General features: G+C 40.2%; 1 protein-coding gene across 1 annotated transcript; it reads right to left on the bottom strand.

The window, feature by feature from the left end:
• Positions 1-2,996: 2,996 nt before the first annotated feature.
• LOC142157714 (uncharacterized) lies at positions 2,997-18,721 on the bottom strand. The gene is made up of 6 exons (XM_075211288.1): positions 18,693-18,721; positions 11,627-11,784; positions 9,492-11,336; positions 8,974-9,096; positions 5,885-5,995; positions 2,997-3,359 (listed from the first exon to the last, which is right to left on the bottom strand). Exons 2-6 carry the CDS (start codon positions 11,775-11,777, stop codon positions 3,322-3,324), a joined length of 2,268 nt encoding a protein of 755 aa, XP_075067389.1. The 5' UTR covers positions 11,778-11,784; positions 18,693-18,721; the 3' UTR covers positions 2,997-3,321.
• Positions 18,722-21,511: the final 2,790 nt, after the last annotated feature.

Below are 21,511 nucleotides of genomic sequence, written 5' to 3'. Positions count from 1 at the left end.
AGATATGAGGAATGTCTGCTGGATTTCCAATGAGTCCCATTAAGAGTCTATCCAAAAAAAAAGAAAAGCTTTTCACTCCAAATTCAAGTCCAACAGTCCTTCAATTTCTTGAATAATCCTTAATATTGCCCATGATATCACAAGGTGGTCAACTACTAGGACATCCAGCAGAACGTATTGGTAACTTGAACACTTTAGCCGATGTTGCATGTACCCATCAGACAGAGGGTAACACTGGAGAGAAGGGGACAACAACTACATTGACTGCAGTGTAAGTAAACAGCATTGTTTACATTACAACACATGCTCTTGAGGTTTGATCCAATCATCCTAAATTTATGTATTGTGTTAGTTAGTTTGGCATTACTCAATTGATGAATCCCCTACCAGTTGACCACTGGGGATAACCTTAGCTATATTAAAGATTATGTATGAACTTTATTTTGGAGTGTCAGAGATAGCCCCCCTCTAGCTACTCCCTGACCTAACAGCTCATCAGATATGCACACAGTCAGACAATAGATCACCTCTATGTTGTCAGGAAAACCTATCCCAGCCACAAACCGCATTTTGAGCACTCGTGACTTGGAAGTGTTTACTGTATGGGGTTACACACAGCTCCAGCACTCAATCTTCTCACCTATCACACAGGCTACAGATTTGCTGAATCGCCCCCAAACAGCGCTTACACAACCACTTTGGTCTTGCCACCACCTATTGAATAAGGGCAATAGGACCCCAATATCCTGTCCCACACTGGCACGCAATGAGCACTCCTTGTTACCCACAATTTAGCAAGGCACACACCAGACTTGGTATACAAAATGTATTCACATCTTAGCAATGAAAGGTTTAAGCATGGTCAAGCAATCTTATCTCTTCAACACAGGCAATGAATTTGTTTAGAGCAATAAGGACATGAAGTATTACAATTTTAGATTTAAATATACAAAATGTACAATGCTTACAGATTAAAAACCACCAAGATTACATATATACCAAGCAAAACAGTTTAAAATAAAGGGATTAAATTCAGAGTATAACTTACAGATAAGTGGTATATTCTGGTCAAAGGAAATTGGCATGAAGATGGACAGCTTATCAAGAAGGATCGATTTCCCAAAAGACTAAAAAAAGATGAGACCAGTTACAAGAAATTGTCAAAGACACTTTCACACTTTACCCACCTCCAGGGCTTGTGGTCTGACTTTTTACAATCACCATTTGCTGGTTGCCCGATTTACAACCCAATTCTACTATGTGACCTAACTTTTCTGAGTGTCACACAGACCCAGTTTTATTATTAATAGATCTTCTATGAATTTACCCATCTATTGATACCAAACAGGCCTAGAATATTAGTCGAGCTTATACTCATTTCCTCAAATTCTCTGTGTGACAGAACTCTTATTTTGACATATGAGCGGCCCTTCATTTTACTATTGAGGAATACGTGGTTGATCACCATTATTGATTTTAAGTGGCATATTTGAAAACGGAATTATTTTTTTGTCTATATAAAATCTAGCCAGTCATCACATGGTCTCGTTGTGCCAGACACCATGCTATGCGATTCCTAAAAGTCTAATTCAAGTGTCAAAACTTCATGAGGTCCTTGAAGCAGACACTGCGATCTTCTAACACTAGGATGTGCAGAGCCACCGAATAAACACACAGACTTCACATTTTAGTTGCTCAAGTTAGTTATGGATTAATTTTTATATACCATATTTACACTGCAGTTCTGATTAAGCCTTATTCCCCCAGTTATGTCAGAGAAATTACAATTATAAGGATTAACCTAACTACAGAGTGAACGTAACTTTGGATATATGTTAAATGGGACTCATTAAAACCATTCCTCACATCTAATGTAGACCAAAGTTCTGTTGCTTTGATTTTAGCTTCTGCACCAAATGTGATTGTACAGTCTTTATTAAATGTTTGAGTTTATTGAAATCGATCCTATTCTGTTGGGAGTTCTTTACAAGTCCCTGGAGACATGCAACAACTTTTTCCCACCACCTCAGAAATGAGGCATTTCTTTCCTTATATGATTTAGCACCTGTATGTACGTATTTTAGGCGGTTGTATGGACATTCTCTAGTATACATCTTCACTTCCCCTTTCTGATAATCTAATTTAATCTGTAAGGAATATGCAATCATTTCCTTGTATTAATTAATTTTCATATTGCTCTCTAGTTATGGCTACAGCATGTTTCTTGTAGGGTGGATGATCCTTAAAGGGTTCCAAACAGACCTTCATTTGTTTTAATTACTCAATATGCACTTTTTCCCTTCTATATTTGATCTGAAGCCTAAATAAAGAAATTTGAGTAACGCTATTCCACCTAAGGCAGATATTGAAGGCATCTGTAAATAAAGGGTATTAAAAAAAAAAAAAAAAACTTACCTCTACCAAGAGGCTTAGTAAATTCTCGTTCCACTATGATCAGTTATTGTAGGAGAAAAGTGCTTAAGTTATGGTAGGGGGGGGTCAATTTTCTTTTCATTTTATGACATCACTGCATGAATGCAACAAGCATATACCCCTCACTATGAGAGACATGGCTAAAGAGCAGGAGGATTTAAATACCGGGAGGTTTATAGTTCTATACTTTGGGGTTTGTTATTTTTAGACCTCCTGTTAAAAAAATTAGGACACCTTCATCCAGAACCCCCAAAATATTCATAATTGATCCAATGCCCACATTTGTTTATTTAAACACCAGCCATATTCTGCAAAGGCGGCTAAAGTATGCTGCCTACAGAATCTCCCATCTGACTTATAAAACAGACAATAAAAGTTATATTGAACAACCCAGTTGAGAAAACCAGTCTACTATAGGGTGGATTACGCAGGGTCAAGGTAAAAGTTGTGCAGTGAAGTTACATGCTTCTCACTGCAGCAATAAAGAAATTAACACTTACCAAAACACTTATTCCCAGATCTCGTATCATTGGTGGAAAAGAAATAGACAACTTTTGCAAGTATATTAAACTTTTATTTGATGCAGTTATTCATGTGACTTCAGTGCTATTTACATTAAAGTGCTTTTTTTCTGTCATGTGCCATTCTAGCAATTTTATTTTTGTTTTCAAAATGCCATAATCTTTAATAAATTCATTGTGTCTGTCCTTCAGAACTTTAGCCTCATTTTCCCCTCTGGTGCATAAAAAACTACAGGGTTACATAAATCAGTGGGTAGGTAGGACTCCATTTCAGGAGTGAAAAAATGTTTGCTTCATGCAAAACTCACACACACACAGATACATTAAGAAATAAATATACTTTTAATACACTTAATAAGCAGCTGCACTACTTCTTCTTGGTGCCACCTCTCCTTAAGGTTTGACCTAATGTGGTTAAAAAAAAAAAAAAAAAAGTTATTGTTTTCAGTTATTAAATACATTGCTAAATTTACAAATGTTGTAGATTAAGTTAGCAGCTTCCATAACCACCTAACTACCTCTAGTGCCCATTTTCTTGCCATAGTCCAGCTATTCACCATTTCTTAGGCATGGCTACTTTTCTAGTACATGTATGAGAAGTAGTCATGGCCAAAAGTTTGGAGAACGACAAGTATTGTTTTTCACAAGGTTTGTGGCTTCAGGGTTTTTATACCTTTGTCAGATGTTGCCATGCAATTCACCCTGGCATGCTGTCAACTTCTGGGCCACATACTGACTGATGGCAGCCCATTCTTGCCTAATCTAAGCTTGGAGTTTGTGAGAATTTGTGGGTTTGTTTGTCCACCCGCCTCTTGAGGATTGACCACAAGTTCTCAATGGGATTAAGGTCTGGGGAGTTTCCTGGCATTGAACCCAAAATTTTCGATGTTTTCATCCCCAAGTCACTTAGTTATCACTTTTGCCTTATGGCAAGGTGCTCAATCATGCTGGAAAAGGCATTGTTCATCACCAAACTGTTCCTGGATGGTTGGGAAAGTAGCTCTTGGAGGATGTTTTGGTACCATTCTTTATTCGTGGCTATGTTCTTAGGCAAAATTGTGAGAGAATGCACTCCCTCGGCTGAGAAGCAACCCCACACATGAAGGGTCTCAGGATGCTTTAATGTTGGCATGACAGGACCGATAGTAGCGCTCACCTTTCCTTCTCCAGACAAGCATTTTTCCAGATGCCCCAAACCATCTGAAAAGGGGATTAGTCAGAGAAAATGACCTTACCCCAGTCCTCAGCAATCCAATTCCTGTACTTTTTGCAGAATATCAGTCTGTTTTTCCTGGTGAGAAGTGGCTTCTTTGCTGGCTTTCTTGACACCAGGCCATCCTCAAAAAGTCTTCACCTCACTGTGCGTGCAGACGCACTCCCACCTGCCTGCTGCCATTCCTGCGTAAGCTCTGCACTGGTGATGCCCCGATCCCGCAGCTTAAGCACCTTTAGGAGACAGTCCTGGTGCTCGCTGGACGTTCTTGGGCATCCTGAAGCCTTCTTCACAACTATTGAACCCCTCTCCTTGAAGTTCCTGACGATTCGATAAATGGTTGAATTAGGTGCAATCTTACTAGTAGCAATATCCTTGCCTGTGAAGTCCTTTTGTGCAAAGCAATGATGACTGCATGAGTTTCCTTGCAGGTAACCATGGTTAACAGAGAAAAAAAAACAATGATTTTAAGCACCGCCCTCCTTTTAAAGCTCCCAGTCCGTTGTTCTTACTCAAAACAGCATGACAGTGATCTCCAGCCTTGTCCTTATCAACACTCTCACCTGTGTTAATGAGAGAATCACTAACCTGATGTCAGCTGGTCCTTTTGTGCCAGGGCTGAAATGCAGTGGAAATGTTTTTGGGATAAAGTCCATTGTCACAGCAAAGAGGGACTTTAAAATTTGCATTTCATCTGATCACTCTTCGGGACATTCTGGAGAATATGCAAGTTACCATCATAAAAACATGCAACAGACTTTGTAAAAAAAAAATAATATATTTGTGTTATTCTCAAAAAACTTTTGGCCATGAATATATTGAACATACAAGCCTGGGGACCATTACCATTTCTGTCTTTTTACAAGAACACAGAACTTAATTATCTAAACTCTGTGGTCGCAATTCTATACTTTAAGTCCACCAATATTAGTCAAGATGTATATGGAACAGTATAGCATGTCCGTTATTACCCTTCAAAACATATAACATACCTCCAGGAGTTGAACAGTACTTTGCTGGGCCCCATAACAAAATGTTTGCATGTATGTGGAAAGAGCAGATTTAGGTTTCATTGCTTATGCTCCATCCTATATGCACAATGGTTGCAGTGGGTGTGGTGCATATGCCCCCCCCCCCCCTTCACTCCCATTTCCTGTAATTTCTACACACCCTGCTACACTAGTGGTTCCTCTATTATATATCTAGTTCCCAATATCATACCTTATAACTGTCCTGATTTAGGGTCCATAAAAGGGGCAGGACTACAAACTAGGCAGCATATCACCCCAAAATAGTTTATGAGCATGGCTTATTCTGTCCTAATTCAGTGTTGGAAACTATGCAATACAAGTCCAGTCGATCCTAACAAGCAATACTCAATTATACCTCAATTTTAACAAAAAATGATGCCTCAATTATAGACTGGGGGTTTGGGGGGGGGGGGGGGGGTGGGAACTGTTGGGATATATGCTGACCTGTTAAGAAGTCTGGACACTCGGGATTCTGCTATCTGAAAGTACATAATCTGCCAAGCACTTTTTGTTTAATTAAAAACCAACACAATGAGGGCAACTGTCAAAGAGGGTGGAGCAGGTAACCTCAACAGTATGCCAAATAAATATTTAGTAAAACAAAGTGTATATGTAGCTCAGTAGATGGGATTTCAATGTAACAAGTTTTAGTAAAGTGATTTAAACAAATAGTTGAAGCTTTATACCTCTGTACAAAAGTGACCTGGGAATCTCCCATGCTTCTATTTCTTCTGCATCAATTCTAGTTTGTTTTCTTTTAGAAGACTTGAACGTTCCTTTCTTTTTTGGAGGCTTGTCTAAAAATTAGACCGTAAAATTTGTTTAGAATTAACACATTAGTCAGTTGTATGACCAAATTTATTCTTGTTGAGAATGCTAGAAAAAAAACTTTAGGCATTTTTCAAATGCATGCAATAAAACAAAATGCTAGTCCATGTCTAAAGGTACAGGCAAACTAAAACATTCCACCACAAGGTGGCCCCAAACAAAAGGCCAACCTCTAACATACACCTTTCTTTAATGTACTAGAACACAGCTGAAAGTTAATTATACATCAGGCCCAGCACTACCATTAGGCAGCTGCCTAGGGTGCCACTGAAATATTTCACATTGTGTAATTCTGTGCGGTGGCCACTGAGTTTACCTTCCATGGCCGCCGCACAGCTGCAGATCCATGGTGGGGGTGGGGCGATTGATCGCCGCCCCCACCACCCTCTCACTGACTGTTGGGAGTGAGGTCATCGTCACCTGACAGTCAGTGAGCAGCCTGCCAGAGAAAAGCAGCAGCATGAAGGAAAGGTCCAGCAGGTAAGTAAAAAGGTACAGCAGGGCGGTGTGCTGTGGGGAAGAGGGAGTATTGTTTAGCAGGGGGGGGGGTGAATGCATTGTTGAGCAGGGGGGGGGGCTGTGCTGTGGGGGGTACATTAAGTGGGGAGGGCCAGTGTGCTGCAAGGGGGGTATTGTTAATCAGGGGGTGCTGCGGGGGCCACATTGTGATGCAGGGGGGCAAAATTGTGATGTAGGGGGAGAAGTGTGATGAAGGTACATGTTAGGGCATAACACATAGAAAAGGCGGCAGTTTGAAACTTTGCTTGGGGCACCGACAGCTAGCACCGGCCCTGCTATACATTATGTATAAATGGAGTCGGTCTGGTGGACACTATTGACGTCTAGTCTGGCAATATTGTAATACTTAAACACAGGTGTAGCTGACTAATATGTTTTATTTCCTGCACTGCACATGTTTTGGAAGGCACTGCAAGATTGCCTTCATGGTAAGGAGTCTGCACAGGGTCACACACACCTCTGAAATTTGAGGCATGAATTTGAACAGATATGTCAGAAATATGTAAGACACTGCAGACTCCCAATCCACCAGCTTTAACATCTCCTAGGTCACTCTGAAGAAGTTTTGAAAGTTGACCCAGAAAAGATCAGAGGACAGGAAAGGACCATGATAATGGAGCCCTTTTAGCTTACTTTGCGGATAAGTGATACTGTATATCTGCTCTCTCTTCCAACTTTCATTGTAGGAATGAATTCTGTGCATCAACCAACATGAAAACTCATGGTTTTGGCAGCCTGTATAAAACATCCTCCAACATGGGCATGATATAGTGTTCAGAACTCCCTCAATGATTTCATCAGCTTTCCAGAACGCTACTGCCAAGTGATGAGAAACTGAAGCTGTAGTATTCTAAGTGCTAGCTTCCGATCTTAGACTCATCACATGTTGCCCCAAATGCTAACTGGCAGGGTTGCCCATTATTGAAGTTAAGATCAGCAGGCAATAAGTGGTTTGCTCATCTCATAGTACCAATGCATTGTTGAGCAATTCACCTGAGCACGGTAAAGGTTTATCAGCAGGAATGGTTTCTTCTAAAGGTTTTACTTTCCCTGCTGAATGCCATCTCTTGCTTGACAAGCACACTATAGTTAAGTGATTTGTAATGCCACAAGATCTACGAGTTTTCCCCAAAAAGCTGGGCACTGTTCTTTCCCTTATCTATGCATTTGGCAACAGGCTTTGCAAGCTGTGTATTTGGCTGTTGGCAAGTTCTTGACAATTCTTAAGCAGTTATCCATTGACAAAATAATCTGCCTCAAGCCGTTTCCTGAAAAATTGACCATTTCATATCTGTACGACACAGCTCAGTAGCTGTTGGCAAATCTAAGTTACATTATCTTAACAGATTGAGTGTGCACTCCCTATTTATGCCACTATTTTTTTTATTTATTTTTTTAAACAGTTTTTTTGTTTTTAAGACATGTGCCTCACATGTTATTGCTTTCACTCAGTCAGGCAACAAAGATACAGACCGGGTTCTCTTTCATCTTGCTTTATGTAGCCAAAATGGACCAGTCTGATCACATTTATTTCAGGATCAAGGTAAGCCCATCTAAGGTGGCTTTTACATCCTTTTGTTGTCCATCTGTAAGGTTCAAGCTGCTCATCACCATCCTCAAGATGGCCATCTGCAATTAACTGGCTTGTAGTCAAGACCTGAGGCCAAAGCAAATTCTTCAAACTCAGCTCTGAGATATCTACCCCTCCCCCCCCCAAGTTAATAATCAAATTGCCCCTCATCTGCATGCCATCTTGGGGAGGATTACCATTACTAGTTGCCCTGATAGTGTGCTATTCCTTCAGGATACCTTTAAAAAGGTCAATAAGAAAGTCTAACTTTAATGCAACCAATATCCCCAGTCCTCATCCTGCCATCAGAGCTTACCACAACTTGTCAAATCCAGTGAGCAACATCATTCGAGGGCTTGATAACTTCTAACACCATGTTACAGATACATGCAATAAGGATAGACATAGTAGGCTAGTTGAGGGTAGCAATATTAAAACAGTAACAGGAAACCCTTCTGGGTCAAATGGTACAGGAAAACAAAACAAACACATTGCACCACAATGTGGCACCAAACATAAGGCTAATGTCTTACTCCAGTGGTCCATTGTGCCGAGGTTCAGCCACTTGTAAACATGGCCAACATACACCTCAAATTAGGTAACACTGGCTGCTTGAACACAACCATCTTCCAGCATTCAAGGTTAACCATACATATACAGAAACTCTGTATGAAGAGGGATTATTAATTTATAGGTAACATGTTTTATGGTCTTGAGGTGCACTGCAACTGTGTTCCAAAGTGGCTGAATTCATCTCCACTTAATGGTGGTCTAGCAAACACCATTTCACTTATCTTGATGCACTTGCGTTCTACAGCTCTTATCCCCAAAGTACCGACATTAACCTGCATAACATACCTTGCTCTTTGATTTTGGCTGGATCTTGCAGATAATATGCAGGTTTGCAGAATTTGGGTTTAGCACCTCTTCCAACCCAGTACTCTTCAACAGTTGCCCCAGGTGTTTTCTTTTGAGGCTTTCCTAATTGAAGCAGATAAAATATTGAGGAAGACAAGTCTTTAATACCTTAAATATCAACCTTGCATAGATAAACTGTGTTGGCTGGTAACACTAAACAAGCCAACTGACAGTATGCACGCACAGATACAGAAAATAAAAAAAGAAAAAAAGGTTGTTTCCATTTCATAGACACAGGATACCTCCAAACTGCGTATTTGTACAGAGTTCATACAAATTTCAGTCGCTTACAGCCTCCAAAGATTTTTGAAGTAGTTTGAAATTAATAAAAAGTACAAATTCCTAAAAACTGTTGAAGTAGATTCTTATTGCTTTCCAATCCGCAGATTTCGCAAAAAAAGTTATCTGTGTAGGGAGAGGAAGACCATATGCAGAAGACTCTTCACTAATTAACTTACCACCCACTGGTTTCTGCAGAGATTTCTTCTGTTCAGTCATCTCTTTGTATCCTCGGTCGGGCTTTTCATAGTCACTATATTCACACTGTTTTAGACGATGCACTTGCCCCAGAGCTTCACATGCACCCTTTTTCTTCACCTTTAGTTTCTCTTTGACAGGCCACCCAACAAGCTGGGCTGGGAACGCCCCTTTTGGAGGTTTCCACAAAATCCTTTTCTGAGCAATCTGCTTAAAGAAGTTACCTTTACCAAGGTCCAGCTGCTGATTTGGTATGTTTTCCTGAAAGTAATATTCTTCATCTTCACTTTGGTCATCTATATCAAAATCGTGTACGTTCTCTTCCTCCAATACCCAATATTCCTCAGAATCTTCAGGTTCAGACAGAGACTGACTCTTCCTTGGTTTCTTTTTAACAGAATAAAGTTTTCTCTTGCTTAAACCTCTTACAGGTACACCAATTGGGCGACTCCTGCTTGAAACATCTCTAACCTTCAGTCTAGAAGAACTGTACTGGCTGCTGGCATGCTTCACTGGCAACTCGTCCTCTTTCAGAGAGCCGCTGCTTTGAATTCTCTCCCTCTCTGAGCTCCCAGCATTTTTTCGGAAAGCATACAAACCTTTCCTAAGCATATAATCGGGCACAAAATAAGAAACGGAGGCATTATCCATGGATGACCCTTCATCCTTGGAAGAAAGCTCCTCAGATGTTACACTCAATATGCTTGGTCGCTTTTGCTTCCTCTGAGACATATACATGTCATAATCATAGTTTGTTTCTACATTATCAAAACAAGCCAGCCACGTTGGTGAAGGGAGAATCTTCTGCACAGTGTCATCTGCCCAGACACTAGTATTTGCTACATTCAGCCCTCCATTACATACAGACTGGCTCTGAATTACTTTTTCTGGACTTATATCTGGTCCACTGGCTGCTTCTTCAGATGCATCACTCCCCTCAGAATCTTCTTGGGCATCGAAAATAGGGTGGACAGCTTCAATATGTTCTAGCAGCACAGATTGAGGTTCATCCTCCACAGAGGTCTTTAACTTCAGACTCTGTTTATCTGGTTTACTTGCTTCAAGCCTCTGCTCCCTGGTCTGCACAAGTGAAGACAAAGTTTCTGTTTCTTGTACAGCATCAAGGCAGAGTTTAGGAGAGGGAGACTGTTTACACTCATCTTTACTTGAAAAGGCGACGCTCTGCACTGCAATCTCTTCTCCTTCTGGGCGAGGGCCATACAATACACCCTCACAATACAGATCACGCTGCACTACATTTTCTGGTATCTCTTTAACAACTGCCACATCGTAAATTGGTATTGTTTCTTTATAAGATTTCCACATCTGTATAGCAGCAGGGGAACCACTTCCATACTCTATTCTTACCTCCTCTTTCTCATATGCATAGCTTCCTGGAGGCATGTTTCGATATTGTGATGAATTGCAAGCATTTTTGTGAAAGTCCCTTTCTGGTAGTGTAGTCGCTGGTAATATTGTCATTCCAACATTCTCAGTGCTATTTTCATTCTCTGTGCTAATGCCAGAAGAATTGGATACTTGGTTTCCTGCATCACAGACTTTACTTTCTGTAACCTGGTGCTTTTTGGGTACATATTCAGGCTGCCTTGGGTCTGTCTGGGTTTCTTTGGTTTCTGTTCTGCGCCCTGGACTACTGTAATGCCTAAACCGTGTGGCATGGTAAAACATAGGGGAGGGCGGATTGGGATTAAAATGAGGTCTTCTGTTCATTCTCATGTTCATTTGATGCTGTGGAACATAAAATCCAGGGTACTCATGGAGTGCAACAGAATAGTACGGGAAATAAGGATTTCCTCCTCTGTAGCCTATAGTGGAAGAAAAAAAAAAAAAAAAAAAATCTCAATATCTTAAAACCAGCATAACAAAAAAAAAAAAAAAAAAAAAAAAAAAAAAGAGGAAAGATGAATACAGTCCCTTCAACGTATTTCTATATAAAGGCCTTACACAGTGCTAGAGAAGAGCTCTTGTTTTATATACCAGTACATTTTGTTTAGCTTTAGAAAAGTTTCTGTATGTTGTTGATTACCTTGGCGAAATGTACAGAGTGCAACCTTCACACCAGTATGAAATTTTGATTTTCCGCAACAAAACTTACCGGTTCCAGGCATGCAGTATGGATTGTAGAGTTGGCTTAAGTACCAAGGATTTGGGAAAGGTAGTTGTGCTGTTGGCTGTGCATAAAAGAAGGGTCTCTGCTGGGATGTAGAATACTGCCCATTTTCTGGAGGAGGCGCTGCAGTGTTCATTTTTCAGCTACAAGTATATAAAAATGTACAAAACATTTTATTTTATTAAATCAGCCAAGGTCAAAATGAACACTCTATGCAAATGGTGTCAAATTTTCAGCAGTGGGAGAGAAACATTAACAAACCTATTAAAGCTAAAGAACCAAGGTACAGTGTTTGGGAACAAAAATAAAAATCAATTTTCCAGTATCTGAAAAGGTTCTAAAAGGCAGACCGTTTTGGTAGGCATATTTAAGCCCAACTCTTTTACACACATGTCCCTCGTTTTTGCAGAGTGTGCACCTACATGTAATTTATCTGATGTCTTGTTGCCTGAACTAGAGAATGACAGTATTTTTTATTATTTAAACACAAACTGCTGAAGAGAAATGAATTCTCTCAACAGCTCATTTTCCAGATACTAGTGACATGTTTTACGAGTGAACGCATGTAGTAGACCAAACACTTACAAGTTTTCCCTTACAAGGAGGACAGATCTTCTACAAAACAGACAACATAGGCTCAATTTATTCAGACAAGACATACTTCACCTACATTTAAAGCACTGAAAAGAAAGCACAGCAAAGAAAACAAAATTCCATTTTTTAAAAGATCAGATTCTTTGGACCGATCTGATGTTTTATGATCAAGGAGAAATCCATACCTATCCTCGTAAAGGCCAATTGATCTAAGCCATTGTGGTGGTAGGAAGGGGACGGGACTTCATTACAATGGGCAAAAAAGACATTTTATTGATCTAGAAATACAACTTCCAAAGAACCTCACCAGTTTATATTATTGAAATATTACTATGGCAATCAAAAAGCTAGAAAAGGAACTTGCCTGTCAGTTGGAAACACCTCATATAGGGAGGGCAAATGTGATTTAGATGGCATCACCAGTTTGCTCTATTTATTAGAATATTTACACCTTATGGAGATTTGACTTATCCTCAGACAAAGTTGAAGAAAGAGCAATACACACACACACACACACTTACCCTTTGTTACAAATATTGAATTCTAGATTGGCTTGACTGACTACCTTTTTACATCATGGAGTGTGTGTTGGGGGGCGGGCACAACATTATTTTAAACATTTAGATGGACATTCTCTGAATTGGACTGACAATCCCTTAGACAACCTTCTTGTCCATCCCCCTCCAATTCTCAGAGCTATTGCCGGCCATTACAACCATCTCGGGGAGATAATTGATCATTCTGAGATCACCAATGAAATTTCTCAGTGGCTTCCTCGCTTTCCGTCTTACAAAACTGTATTCTATTCTGCACACTTGCAGCAGTAAAATACCTAGAACACTTTCTTCTAAATTTTACAAAACTTATTTAACTCTGCATTAAAGATTTGTCAATCCTCTCACCCTCCCACTCCTGTACAAATGTAATCACAGTAAGGCAGATCTTTACTACTGTGTATGGACGGCCCCCATCATCCATTCTTTTTGGCACAAAAAACAAAAACACCCCACACAATCTTACTTCGTTAACTATGTCCCATACATTCTTGAATGAACAAACAGTTCTAGGGACTTTACCACAAGAGAAGAGTATCACAAGAGGCAGAAGCTCTTACTAGTCATTAGTTCAGCTGCTAAAAAAAAAAAAACCTGATCCTCCAAAATTGGATGCAAAGTAGACCATCGTTCTCTTTAACCGAAACACATTTACTAAACAAACAAAAGAACAAAAACTGGGCATGTCAAAGAAGAGCATAGCAGTAGTGAGATTGCTTACTATGAAGACAACAGATGACAAAGTTCTAGACCAACGAAAGACGCAAGCAGCTGTTTCCCAAGGCTCTGTCCAGCATTTGACATATGTAGCCGCATGTTTATCAATATATGCCATTATATTTGGGCTTTTACAAACTAGTGTCAAAATATGGGTTTACTAGTTTTTTTTTTCTTAAATATCAGTAAAATCATGTTAATGGTACGGGAAAGGACCCATTGGTGTCAATGATTCAATACTCACGACCGCTTGCAGTTTGGAGAGTTTGTATTGTGCGCATGTTTCCAAACGCTGCTCCATTTATTTGTGGACACCATAAGTGCATTCATAAGGGGAATCTAAAGCATCCTAAATCTCACGGCAGGTGCCCATTACCCACTGCATGTGAAATATAAGAGTGTTGACATGCAACATCAATAGCATTGAACACAATGCCAGTGGTAATCAACCTTAGTGGTCTATTTATCAAGGGCCCTCTGGTACGCAGCAATAGAAAATCTTTTATTAGGCAAAATATAAAAAAAGTCACTGGGCAGTTGAGCGATGTTCAGCTCCCCAATGATGCTGGCTGGCAGCGGTAAAAGGAGTCTTACTATTTGCCAAGTCGGTCCTGGGATTCTCTGCACTTGCTTGCATTGTAAGCTTCACAGGAGGTGCCGCCCTCCACCCCCCCCGACGATGGCTACCCACCTGCAATAGTGTTAACCAGCTAGGGGCTTTGGTAAAATAAAGATTTGCAGGATTTAGGGTTTACCTCCTTTTAGTAGACTCCAACGCTGGCAAGCGGACAGCAGTTGGAGCATGCTGTACACTGGCTCAGCTCTAAGCCCAAGCTCCCACTTTTCCTTATTCTCACAAACAACGCTTTGTATATTTTTGAATACTGTTACAAACTTCACAGCAGCACTGAGGATCAACTTCATACCAAAAAACAAGGCTGTTTTAGGATCTAAAGAACTACCATCTCTGTCCAGCTGTGGAACCCACAGTTCTCAGCTGTCAATGCCATTTCAACATCTGTCCAGCTACTCACCGAGTTCAGTTGTGTTCACTGTTATCTGTTTGGCTGCTGGACCCTCCACACCCAACTGTCAGCATCATCCTTGACCTTGTCGTATCAGAGCGACAGCAACTGCCTACTTCATTAACCCCAGCCAGGGGGCGGTAAAGTATCCTTCACCTCTTCCATTGCCCCACACAATTTGGATCAATTGTTCCTTTCTACTCATTACCTACCTTAACTAATACACATACATTCACATCTCTCCATCATGCACCTACTAAAGTTACAGTCTCTCCTATTTACCGTCTCCATACTGCTCTCTAAACTCCTTTTCTTTCTCCATCATCCTATTCCTCCATCCCAGCTTATGATTTCCCCTTCACTACTTGCCTCATCGCTAGTCTGTAGGCATGAACTGCTGTGTCTCCTGCACACACCACTCACCAACCTACATAAAACAGAAATAAACCTCACACTCACAAATCCTCCTTGCATGTCCTCTTTCTCATGGTTGCTGATGACATCTCGCCCAACCCTGGGCATTGCACAAAGCTCATTATCTGCTCACAGCACCCCAAGCCTTTCCATCCATCCTGTACTTCCAACCGTACCTACCTTATCCACATATCTCCACTACCCTCTCTTCCTTTCTCCCGTGCACTATGGAATGCCAGATCTGTTTGTAACAAACTTACATCCATTTATGATCTATTAATTTCTAAATCAATCTCCTTGCCATTGCAGAAACCTGGCTCACCTCCTCTGACACTACATGCCCTGCAGCCCTCTCCTTCAGCCATACTCTCACACCCTGAAACAGACGGTGGTGGAGTAGGCATTCTACTCTCTCCAAGCTGCACCTTTCAAGTCATACCCTCTGAAACCTCCCTCTCATTCTCTTCCTTTGAAGTACACACTGTCTATTTTATCCTCTCCACCTGTGTGTTGCTGTCATTTATCACCCTCCAGGTCCAGTTTCCCAATTTCTTGGCAACTTTGCGGCTTGGCTCACTTATTTCCTATCCTTTGACCTCCCTATACTCATACTAGGCGATTTCAACATTCTCATTGATAATCCAACTGTCTTTTCTGCCACTAAACTTCTTTCACTTACTTCTTTCTTTGGTCTCTCCCAATGGACCTCATCTCCCACCCACTGTTATGGGCACTCCCTTGACCGTGTCTTCTCCCGCTACTGCTCCATGTCTAGTTTCTCCAATTTAGCCTTCCCGCTCTCCGACCATAACCTCCTTTCCTTCAACCTCACCTTACCTCATGTCCTTCCCCCTGCACCCAAATACACACGTACACAATGAAACCCAAGTACTCAACCCAATCCACTTCTAATTTTTACCAATACAACTATTTTCTCCAATTACTGCATTGTCCGGTCCTATTCAGGCTGCCTCTTTCTATAGCAAAACACTCACCAGCCCTAGACAATGCAGCTACAGCTACTACATATAATCTGACAATCCAAACCCCAGCCATGACACAAACAAATTCGCTACCTGCAAAAGTGCTTGCGCACTACAGAGCACCACTAGAGGAAATTTCGTTCCTATCCCGATTTCCTCCACTATAAATTTATCTTTTCATCTTACAGCACTGCCCTTTCAATTGCCAAACATTTTTAAAATCTGTACTATACACCCATTCTTCTAACCCACGTCACCTCTTTGCCACCTGCACCTCCTTCCTGCTCATGATTTTGCCACCTATTTCAAAGGCAGAACTGACACCATTCGACAAGATATTTCCTCATGCCAAATTCCCCTCTACCCACTTTTTCCTACACTCCCCAATTCAATCTCTCCAGTAACTGAAGACAAAGTCGGTGCACTTATCTCACCCTACAACCTGTCCACTCGACCCTATTCTCTCCCAGTCAATCTGCTCCCTCTTCTCTGGCACATTTCCATCCTCCTTTAAACATGCTCCCATCTCACCTACTCTAAAGAGACCATCTCTCAATCCAGCCTCTCTATCTCCAACTACCGCCTTGTTTCTCTCCTCCCTTATGCCTTCAAACTATTTGAGCGATTAGTGTACAAATGCCTATTTCACTTTCTCTTCTCTCATTCCATTCTTGACTTTCTGCAATCAGACTTCCACCCCCAACATTCCACTGAAACCGCTCACAAAAGTGACCAATGATCTACTTACTGCAAAATCTAATGGTAATTTCTCCACACTCATTCTCCCAGATCTCTGCTGCTTATGATACTGTTGATCACCCTCTTCTCCTACACACCCTTCACTCCATTGGCCTTCGCGACAGTCCTTTCCTGGTTCACTACCTACATATCAAATCGCTAATGCACCCTCACAACTATCCAAATCTCCACTCTGAGTCATACTCACTCCTCTTGTTTCATCTGTGCCCTCTTCCCTTTAGAATGTAAGCTCTCTAATGAGCAGGGTCCTTCATACCCTTTTTTCATGTCTCCCTTCATTTTGTCTGCCTTATCGTTTCTCGTTTTACGTATGTCCTTGTCTTCTACTGTACGCACTGTGGAGCACTGAAGCGCCGTCCAAGCCTCCAATACTAATGCTGTGTTTACCTCTCTGAATGCAGCGGAGTATTACACTACTGGAAGCTCTGTAACTGTTCGGGTGTGTACCTCCTAGTATTCTCTAGAGAGAGTTTAAGACCTCTAATTGACAGCTCATGTAAAATCACAGGGTGTTGAGGACAGTTTGTTATCTGAATTCACAGATTAATAGATTATACAAGTGTGCCTGCCATTCCTGTTTATTGATATATGTGGCAGTACAGCTGGAAGGTAAAGAGATTGGCAATCTTTTACTATTTTAGATACACAAAGCACATTTACTTTAAGAACAAGTGAACAGACAGGTATAAATAGAATATTTGCCTCAGCGTAGAGGTACTAAATTCCTTTAAGCCAGTCTTCTCATTGTATGGTATAGATGTCAAATATAGCAGTAATTATTTTCTTGAATAGGCAACAGAAGATATTAACAAAGGGTGTGTTAGTCATGCTTTTACATATTTTAAAAGTCAGTCATATGGTATTTGTTCCTCATCAGTGTGAAAAGCATTCCCCATAAGCACAAATAAAACAGTGTCATCCAACAGTCAATAAAGTAAATAAGTTACTTGTATAGAACTATTGCCTTAAACAAGGTTTTATCTTCGACAACATGTTCATATGATACAAACAGACAGGCCATTCCAATTACAGGAGGAGTAACAGAAAAAGTGTAAACAGAATACAATCCTTCCATATTCAGCTCCAGTAAGAAAAAAACCCAAAAAAAAAAACCAGAAAAGATTTAAATTCAGTCTCCTCTGGAGTTTTAGGCAAAGCAATAGTAGTCTTGTCAGTCATTAGATATGCAAGGGATAATAGAGAATAACTATTGGAATATATTATATATAAATATATTTTTCATATACACACACCAAATAGACCAGGATGAAAAGTACAAAAATTCAATAGACAAAATGAATAGAAAGATACATCTCAATAGTATGCCCTGCCCAACAAGCATTTCAGAATATATATATATATATATATATATATATATATATATACACACACACACACACACTTTGGGGTTATATTAATATGGTTGCACTAATTACAAGAAACTAGCCATTGGTTAGCTGAACTAAACCCCTAACATTGGCATCACACTAGCACAAGTGTTCACAACACTCAAATCACTCCATGTTGGCACATTGATACAAATGGAAATACTCAGGTCACACGGATTAGCCTTCATACTAATAAACAATTGCAGCATATTCAGAGCATAAGCACTGCTGTATATTAAGCAATGGGCCTTACACACTCAGTTACGTTTCACCACTAGAAGCACTAGCCCCTTGAGCCAGAAAAGTACAAGTAAGCAATATACCTATAGGACACTGAGCATTATGCATAATCCCATACTTTAAAATAATATAGCTCATAAACACCATTAATAGACTGTTCTTCACAAAGCATCTATGCATTACATGACTTACACTTAACAACAAGACCAGTACAGTGCATATTCCAAAACAGCACAAAAACTACTGCAGAGGTTATTAAATACAATTATATAAATTACTACAAAAGTATCACTAATAAGATGCAACATAAAAACAAAACTAATGCACTAACATTTCATACATTGACACTCCTTTAAAGCAGCCAAACCTCAGCTTACCTTGTTTGATACAAAAGCACAACTAACTTTCCACCACTTACCTAACACCTGTTACACATTTATACATTATCTAGCCCTTCCTGGAGCCCAATTAGTTGACAGATGGAGATAATAGAATGTGATGGAAAAAAAGGCAAGTTACATGGCAGGTGATCAGAGGAAAGTGGTGTTAGGGTTGTTAAATGGTGGATCTGGGAAGGATCAATATATGAGAGGCTCATTTTGGACATGTTAGAAGTTCAATATCCTGTTTTTGCATTTTTCATTTTGTTTATATTTTTTCAATACATGTTTTAAACAAACATTTAAATGTGAATGACCTTTTTCCTGTCATTTTTGCATTTATTAGCATGCATGGAAGCTGTACTTGTTCTGTTGTTGTATGTCCACCATAGGCAGACACTGCCACCTAGTGCTAAAATTATTTTGAAAAATATTAAACTGGTTGCTTCCTTCCCTCTCCTGACACTTTTTCATCTCTCCAACTCTATGGCATAGTAGTTTCTTACTTGCATGCAGTGCTTTCAGAGTTTTGCCCATGTGGTGTAGCATCACTGCACCTTATGCCTTCTATAAAAGCCCTGCCAATAATCCCTAGTGCCAAGAACAGTGCCAGTTTCTAAAGATTTTTTATTAGCTTTTATAGCTTTTACCTGTTTAAAAAAAATTAAAAAAATATATATATATATATATATATATATATATATATATATATATATATATATATATAAAATATATAAATGCTTAGTGGCCTCTGTCTGTCTGTGTGTGTGTGGGAAAAAAAACCAAGTTGCAGCGCCACCTGCTGGGCAGAGTTATACACTGACCTACTAAATTCTTAGTGTGTGTGGGAAAAAAATTTCAAAAAGGGCGGAAATTTGGTAGGGCTCAAACTCATTTTCGTGAGGTAATTCTACCTCATGAACACACATTAAAAAGGGCGCTTGCGTCGGGAAGTAACGATCTTCCCCTGAGGAGGCCTGGGCTAGGCCCAAATACATGACAAGAACCTTTTTAAGACCTTAAGTATCTTGATTTGACTAGAATGCATGAGTATCATGCACGGGTTAACTTTTATATATATATATATATATATATATATATATATATATATATATATATAATGCTGTATATAATTATCAAAACCTATTGTTATTACATAGTAACATAGTAACATAGTTGATGAGGTTGAAAAAAGACACCAGTCCATCAAGTTCAACCTATTTTGGATCTCCTGCGATCCTGCACTTATATTTGAAATTAATCCAGAGTAGGCAACCGCCCATCTGTTTCAATTTTGAAAATCCCCCCAGACTCAATATTGCAATCCAATTTTTACCCTATATCCACTACTATCCATTATTTTAAATTAACGGTCGTATCCCTGGATACACCTTTCCGCTAAATATTTGTCTAACCCTTTCTTAAACATATCTATTGAATCTGCCATCACAACCTTCCCTGGCAATGAATTCCATATCTTGACTGCCCTTACTGTAAAGAACCCCTTCCTTTGCTGGTTGTGAAATTTCCTCTCCTCTAACCTTAGGGGATGACCACGTGTCCTGTGTATGGTCCTTGGGGTAAAAAGTTCCCATGAAAGCTCTCCGTATTGACCCCTAATGTATTTGTACATAGTAATCATATCTCCCCTTAGACGCCTCTTTTCTAAAGTAAACATGCCTAAACTGGCTAACCTTTCCTCATAACTTAATGACTCCATACCCTTTATCAATTTTGTCGCCCTTCTCTGAACCCTTTCTAGTTCTTAATGATCTTTTTTATAGAGTGGTGCCCAGAACTGTACTGCATATTCAAGAGGAGGTCTTACCAACGATTTATACAGTGGCAAAATTACACTGTCTTCCCTTGCATCTATGCCCCTTTTTATGCATGCCAATACTTTGTTTGCCCTTGCAGCTGCTGCTTGACATTGAGCACTATTGCTAAGTCTACTGTCTACGAGCACTCCCAAATCCTTTTCCATTATAGATTCTCCCAAATTAATTCCATTTAATTTATAGATTGCGTTCTTGTTTTTGATCCCTGAATGCATAACCTTACATTTATCTGTGTTAAACCTCATATTCCATTTAGCCGCCCAATCCTCCAGTTTATTTAAGTCCCTCTGTAGAGAAGCTACATCTTGCTCTGATTTTATTACCTTACAGAGTTTAGTGTCATCTGCAAAAATAGAAACTTTACTCTCTAAACCATCACCAAGGTCATTAATAAATATATTAAAAAGGAGTGGTCCCAGCACGGAACCTTTGCGGTTCCCAAAGTGTGCATTGCGGTTCCCAGGGGTGCCGCGGTACTGTCACAGGGGTGCCGTGGCCAGGGGGAAAAAACCCCAAAAACGTACCAATTTGGCGGCGCCCGGGACCCAGCGTCCTCCTCACTCCTCGCTGAATGTCGGGCATGACGTCATCACGTTGGACATATTCAGTGAGCAGCAGCAGGAGAGAGGAGCCGAAAGAAAGAAGACAGAAGAAATAAAAGAAAGAAGGCCAAGTATGGTAAGTAAAGAAACAGAGGGGAAATGGTGAGAGGAAACAGCAACGCAGGGGCAAAAGAATGAAGGAGGACACAGAGTGTGAGAATGAGGAAGGACACAGAGTGTGAGAATGAAGGAGGGCACAGAGTGTGAGGATAAAGGAGGGCACAGAGTGTGAGAATGAAGGAGGGCACAGAGTGTGAGAATGAAGGGGCACAGAGTGTGAGGATAAAGGAGGGCACAGAGTGTGAGAATGAAGGAGGGCACAGAGTGTGAGAATGAAGGAGGGCACAGAGTGTGACAATGAAGGGGCACAGAGTGT

The sequence above is a fragment of the Mixophyes fleayi genome, chromosome 5 (genome assembly GCF_038048845.1).
Source record: "Mixophyes fleayi isolate aMixFle1 chromosome 5, aMixFle1.hap1, whole genome shotgun sequence".
In the NCBI taxonomy this organism is placed as follows: Eukaryota; Metazoa; Chordata; class Amphibia; order Anura; family Limnodynastidae; genus Mixophyes; species Mixophyes fleayi.
This window is presented reverse-complemented; position numbering and strand designations above follow the sequence as displayed.